This window comes from Austrofundulus limnaeus, unplaced genomic scaffold, assembly GCF_001266775.1.
Source record: "Austrofundulus limnaeus strain Quisiro unplaced genomic scaffold, Austrofundulus_limnaeus-1.0 Scaffold305, whole genome shotgun sequence".
Taxonomy (NCBI): domain Eukaryota; kingdom Metazoa; phylum Chordata; class Actinopteri; order Cyprinodontiformes; family Rivulidae; genus Austrofundulus; species Austrofundulus limnaeus.
Window position 1 is genome coordinate 680359 of NW_013952707.1, and position 7387 is coordinate 687745.

The 7387-nt window shown below is 44.2% G+C and overlaps 1 protein-coding gene across 1 annotated transcript in view; it reads right to left on the reverse strand.

The window, feature by feature from the left end:
• The window catches only part of tmem198ab (transmembrane protein 198ab), a gene marked incomplete in the record, with an annotated part of 39562 nt that overhangs the window by 5587 nt on the left and 26588 nt on the right, over nucleotides 1–7387 (reverse strand). The window contains 1 exon segment of the mRNA XM_014021787.1: nucleotides 3681–3912. Coding sequence (XP_013877241.1) covers nucleotides 3681–3837 — 157 coding nt within the window.

The window sequence follows — 7387 nt, forward strand, 5'->3', positions numbered from 1 at the left end:
CCCAAAGGGGACTATAGGAGAAAGTAGGGAGAGCCCCACCAGTGACCACATGCAGTAAACCCCTGGGGCCAGCAGCAACGAGCACACAGGCCCCGCTGGCACCCGCCGTGCCAGAGCAGATCCTGGCATGGACACAGAGGTCTGGGCCCCCAGGGCGCACCGCCCCCACACCAACACCACCACCAGGCCAAGTCCAGACAGGGCCAGAGGACCCAAGCCCCACCGGGCCGAGCCGGCACATGCCCAAGCACTCACCCACAGACATCAAAAGCCACCAGCGAGCCGGCGGGCAAAGTCACACCCCACCAGAGGGCAGAGCGGCAGGAGAATCAGTGGGCCCTCAAATGAACCCGAAGAAAGGGTCGCCCAAGTCCCAGCCTGACAAAAATCTAAGCATAAACAAACACAGATGGACGCCAAATTCCACTCACACTCCCCATTCATACTCTATACCTCCCAGGTCGGGGTTGGGGCGGCTGTGGCGGAGTGGTTAGGGGAGTCGTCCTGGAACCAGAAGGTCACTGGTTCGATCCCCCGTCCAGCCGTCTCAGTCGTTGTGTCCTTAGGCAAGACACTTCACCCACCTTGCCTACTGATGGTGGTCAGAGGGTCCGGTGGCGCCGATGCATGGCAGCCCCACCTCTGTCAGTGTGTCCCAGGGCAACTGTGGCTACAGTGTAGTTTGCCATCATCAGTGTGTGAATGTGAGTGTGAATGGGTGAATGTCTGTTAGTGTAAAGCGCTTTGGGGGTCCGGAGGGACTTGAAAAGCGCTCTATAAGTTCAGTACCATTTACCATTTACCATTTACCAGGTCCAGGACATGCGCCCGCCCCCTACAGAGAGCAGCTCACATCCGAACCCAGGAAATAGACCATTTCATTCTGGGTTGGAGAGGGCCAGACAGCCAAGTCTCGGCCCAGGCCACACCAGGCCGACTGGCCAGCCCCCCACCCCAGCAAAACCATGCTCCCAACCACCCCCACACAACGGCCAAGAGTACACCCCCAACCGACCACGAGCTGGACTCCAGCAGCCACCCCAGCCAGCGGACCAACAACGGCAACCAGGAGCCATACTCTAGGAATGCGAACAACCCTAGGGAAGCCGGAGTGCCAGCCCTGTCCCCAGCACCCCTCCAAGCCCCGAGTTCACCCGCAGCCCAGGCCGCACCAAACTGCCTGCCCCTCCTCTGGACCCCATCCCCAAATGGTCAACGGGGAAGGGGGGTGTGAAAAAGACCCAGACACACACACCTCCACCCTCGGATGTGTTGTTGATGTGTGTTGTTCTATAATGCAATTAAAATGGGGAAGAAGATGGAGCAGAGGCTGACATGGTGCCAGTTTCCCCTCCATCCCACTCTAACCCAAAACCACAAATGTCTGCAAGCAAACATTGGGAGTGGGCACAGGCATCAGTGGCGAGAGTATTCCACCCCACCCCTTGCATGCCATAAGAGTGCCCACCCCCAAGTTCCTATATGTGAATGTTATGAGGATGTTATAAGTGAATGTCTAGGGTGTACAGTAAAATTGGGGCTCAGGTATATATAGCAAACAGAGATGTAAAATTGTTGCTCTTTATAAAACACCTGCACCCCAAAAACCCTACATGAGTGGAGTTGAAAATGAAGAGGGTGGAGGTATGTGGTAAGGGATGTGGAGAAAAAGGACTGAGGGAGCAAAATGCTCCCACATGGRGTCAGCTCCCCCACTGACCCCAGTAAGTTCCCCCGTTTCCCGAGACTCACCCAGAGAGTGAGGCCCCAATACCTCTTCCTCTGGACAGACCACCAGGCCCGGAGAGCCCCAGACCATGGACAGACAGAGCCCAGAGGACCGCCAGAAACCGAGACCAACAGTCCACCTGCCCCAGAGCTGTCCAGACCCCCAAAACCCAACCCCCAGCCCCATAGCACGCTCGCAGCCCAAAGAAGCTACCGAACCCCAGCAAGGAAGTTTCAGCCGAGAGTGCACACCCAGCTGCTGACAGCGCCAGGAGGCACCAAGAGCGAACCTCCGCCACAAAAATGGGGCCAACCAGCCGACCCAGCACAGCCCCCCGGCCGCCACCAAAGGCCATCTACACTGCCCCCACCCCAGAAGAAATGCTACACTCACGTCAACATTCAGACAACTCTCAGAACATATAGCACACTAGACACCCAGGCTGGGTTGGCCTATCCCCTCCCACGGGCCACCGGCCCCGCCTCCAGCCAACCCAATCCCCCAGCTCATGAGACCTGCAGCCCACCAGTGCACTGAAGGCCCCACGTCCAGAGCTGGGCACCAGGGCACAAACCGGCCTAGAGCATGGCAACCCGCCCACCAGGACTCAAGCCCCTTTGGTCCCACCAGGACCACAGCCCAGGGGCAGCAAGACCCCAGAACCCTAAGCCCCCGCGCCCACCCCAAACCCACCCCAGCACAGCCAGGCCACTGGGTCGGCGACCCATGACCGCCGCTACAGACCACCTGAGGGCCCGCATGCAGCCACCAGAAGACATCCCCCAGAACCACCAAGATCTTCCTCGGGACGAGAGTCGCTTCCCCACCTCACCCAGGAATCCCCAGTGGCCCAGCCCCTGAGAACCCACCCGACGCCCCAAACCCCCACATCAGCTCCACTGGAGGGTGCCTTTTCTGCGGCCGCGCCTCGACTATGTAATCAGCTCCATCATTATTTACGTTTGCTTACTGAACTTGTCCCTTTTCAATCAAAGCTTAAGACTTTTTTTATTCCGACAGGCTTTTAGTACATAAATATGTGGTGTCATTTCTGGTTTTATTTTGGCTATTTTCTTGTGTTTTCTTGCCTTTTAACTTGTTGTCATGTTAATTACTGACTTTGTGAAGCACTTTGGTCACCAACACTGTGGTTGTGTCAAGCACTATAGAAATGAATGAATGAATGAATGAATGAATGAATGAATGAATGAATGAATGAATGAATGAATGAATGAATGAATGATTCTGCTCCTTTTGGCTATTCAGCCGATTTCTGCTTTTTTGTGCTTCTTTTTGCTTCTGTCGGCTAATTTGAGCTGCTTCCTGCATTTTAGCTACTGTTTACTGTTTTTCAATTTGTGTCTGCTACCTTTAGCTTGTTTTATGCTAATTTTACTTTTTTCTGCCTTTTCAGCTATTTTTCAGCTCCTTTCTACTGTTTTCTGCTAAGTGAAAAATTTTTATACCTCTTTCCACTTTTAAAATTAACTCATATTAACTGTTTTGCTATTAAACATTTTCAGCTCAATTTCAGCAGCTTTCAGCAAAGCTTTTCAGCAAAGGCATTCACACTAGCATTTTCACAGGAAATACAATTTCTATAGTTATAATTACAGCCATATAGGATAAACTTTAGTGCAATTAGTATTAGCAGTAGTAATACTAGCTAATTAGCATTAGCAGTATTATTAGTCTTAGTCTAGTATAATCATAAGTCACAGCAGTGATATTTGCATTAGCATAAGTAGCATTAATGGAAGTTAAAGCAGTTTGAATAAAAACTGTTTTTGATGGACTTGAATACAAGAACAGCTAAAAGAGCACAAAGTATACACATTAAAGTAAATACCAAAAAACGCACACTGACCCTCTAAACACCAAAATAGCAGTGTGAACGCTGACTCAGCAAAACAATCAGAGTCATAAACTTTCAGGAAGTTCAGCAGCTCACCAAAGAAGCAGTAGATGATACCAAAGAGGCAGCACATGGAGCACACTACCGACGGCACCACCTTGTAGCGTCCGCTGGTGTCGCCGCAGGCATCCAGTCGCTCGGGGCTCAGTTCTTGGTCCGGAGGCAGCAGCATGGTCTCCAGGGTGGTTGTCATGGCAACGGGGGAGCGAAGAAGAGGAGCTGACTGGGAGAAGGGGTTATGGAGTGCTGCTCAAGTGTATGGTTTCACCTGGAGTTAGAGAAAAACAGGATGAACAGAGGTTGAAGGTCAGGTCTAAATCTGATTGTTGACTAATGTCTTAGACAAAAAAATAGAAATACATAGAAAACATTTTAATATAAAATATCCTTATTTATTTAGGATTATCTGGCAGCTCTTACTTTCTTTGTTATAATTTTAAACAGAAATAAATCTGAAAATGTCACTTAAAGTGTATCTTGTAGACCTAAGTTGATAAAACAGTTAAAGCAAATTCAAACATGCTTAACCTCTTTTTCCCTTTTCTATTTCTTTTAACGTCTTTTAACTTCAGATCTGTCAGTTGAACCTGGACATGTTTGGTATCAAAAGAAACCAAAGAATCTTGGCTAAAAGCTTATTGAAACTATTTTTACATTCACCAAACACAGTTCAAACGTCAAGCAGTTGAATCAGAAAGTAAACAACCTGTACAAAACGGCGTCATTGCAAACCTGTAAATACAAAATCTGCAAATACATTACAACAAATCTGTAAAGGAAAAAAAATTGACAATATTTTTTAAAACAAGTCAAAGTAGATACATAAATACTAGGTTGTAAAGTGTGTTGAAAGTGTTTTTTTTTTTCATTTGATTTCGAGTGAATATGATCCAACTAAGGTCAAATATAATTTCTCATTATTTTTTATAATATATATGGTGACAAATAAATGTTTGGATAATTTTCAAAAGAATAAACATTCAATAACGAGTCTTTGAAGGCAGTTAAGAAAAAATAAATAACTTCTGGACATAAAAACTTACGATTTCTAAACAATTAATAATGGGACCATCATGGTCTGTGCTGTGCAGAATGATAAAATGCTAAATTATTTCTTTACTGAAACCTCTGTAACTTTGCTCCAGTTAATTTTAGCAACATGGATCTTTGCACAGGTAATGCCCACAAGTGGATTTATGGTTTCCAAGAGTTTTTAGCCTGATTCATTATGTTTTAAATAGGTTATATACATACTGTCTAATGAAAAAATTGTTCAGCTGAGCGTGAAAAACAAATTATGTTCCATCCCCAATGTCTCTAAAACCACAGCAGCTGTTTTAATACTTACACTTCTGATAAAATCTCCCAAGTGTTAGCTTTGTTTTGATACCAAGATTATTTAAGTAGAGATTTTAAATGCTGAGAAACGCTCAGTTACATTCCGGCATGGTTTTTTGAGAAAGAACTTCAAGAAAACCCCTTGGGGCTTAAGAGTTTAAAATACATTATGTATTTTTCATTTTCTGCTTAGAGCATTTACATTCTCCATCAATCTGAGCTCATTTTATCCCTTTATCTGCAGCTTTTTCCTTATCTCACTGTTTGTTTCCTCCCTGCCTTATCTGTATTCCACAGCTTTATTTGACCAATAAATGAGTCTTTGTCCTTCTTCTCCTTTTCCTTTGATTTAGTTGATAGTTGACTTCATCTCTCCGCTCTCCTGTCTTCCTGCTGAATGCCTCAGATGTTTTGTCCTCACTGCCTCTTTTGTTGAACATACAGGTGTGACAATGCTGTAAAACAAGCATTGACGCATCCTTGTCCTTCCTGCTGATTTGGTTCTCCCCATCTGGATGAGTTCAGACCGACTGCAGAAGGTTTCTGGGTGAGCTGATTATGTAACTCCAGTCAGGAGAAGGCTCCTTGTTTTTCCTCCTCTCAGCAGATTCGCTCTTTTATCCACAACTGTCTCCATTTTTATTGTTTTTGTCCCTGAAGCTCAGAAAGAATGAGGGACGGTTTGAGTCATGCAGGTGGAAACCAGCCTGACATGTTGGACAAGCTCTTAGAAAAAAAGGAGTTCTAATTTTGTTTTTCATTATCACACTGCAAAAACTGCATCTAACTAGGGCTGCACAATATATCACAAATTTATCGTTATCGTCATAGCAGCCTGTGCAGCATGCATATTGTAAAAAATGCATGAATTGCAATAAATAATTGGCTCTAATGTTTGCATTTATGTGATTTGGCAGCATCAATCTGATAAACAAAATGGAACAAAGAAACATCAAATCATGATGACTCCATCATGTTGGAATGAAAATTGCTCTGAACCCGGAGTATTTCCTGATTTTCTGCAAGTCATATTGTCATTGCAACATTAAGCACTGTTATCGCACATCGCAGGTTTTCTTGATATCGTGCAGCCCTACATCTAACCAAGTTTTAAAATCTTATATCCAGCCCAAAAAATATACACTGCTCAAAAAAATAAAGGGAACACTTAAACAACGCACGCTAACTCCCGATCTTAATCAATGAAATATTCACATTGAGTACATTGTTCTGTACAGAGTTGAATGTTTTTCACAAAAGTTTGATTTACTTGGACTTAGCGTGCGTTATTTAAGTGTTCCCTTTATTTTTTTGAGCAGTAGTGTTCCCTTTATTTTTTTGAGCAGTAGTGTTCCCTTTATTTTTTTGAGCAGTGTATATAACAGTACAGACCAAAAGTTTGGACACAACTTCTCATTCAAGGAGTTTTCTTTAGTTTCATGACTGAAAATTGTAGATTCACACTGAAGCCATCCAAACTATGAATTAACACATGGTATATGTTGAACAAAAAAGTGTGACACAACTGAAAATATGTTTTATATTCTAGGTTCTTCAAAGTAGCCACCTTTTGCTTTGATTACTGCTTCACACACTCTTGACATTCTCTTGATGAGCTTCAAGAGGTAGTCACCTGAAATGGTCTCCCAACAGCCTTGAAGGAGTTAGAGATGCTTCGCTCTTTGTAAAAAATATACGTGTTCAAAGACTGAAGTCAATATAAAACCACCACTGTTAAATAATGTGATTTTTAGAAGGAATAAAACCACACAAACACCAGAATTCTGGAACCGAGTGGGGTTTATTGCCAAGCGGAGCTGACAGGAAACCACACACTGCTGACAAACCAGGAAGTTGATCCATTTATACTGGGTCTTCAATGCCTGCCTTCGCCCCCTACTGACCTACGGCTGAATCACAGGCATTAATACAAAATTCTCACCTACTGTTCTCATAAAGGTTAAATATGTGTTGTTATAGATATTTCGGACATGTAACTAATCTATTATCAATCAAAACATAATAGATTAAACATTGCCAACATTATAAAAAGGAACACCTAAGAATACTGTATGTTGTCATGCTTCTAACATCAGTACTAACCTGTAATAACTATAAATTTCTTCAACTTGTTGGCTCTTTTGCCTTCACTCTGTGGTCCAGCTCACCCCAAACCATCTCGATTGGGTTCAGGTTAACAGAATATTAAGATATCTTTGCAGGGGAGACTAAATTCAACTTTTTTGCACTTCAAGTGCACAATAAAATGTATTTAACAGCTTAAAAAGTGGATTTAGCATTTGTCCCATTTAAAATCTGTTTAGTGGTTCATTATGTATTTTGTTACTAGACACACACACACACACACACACACACACACACACACACACACACACACACACACA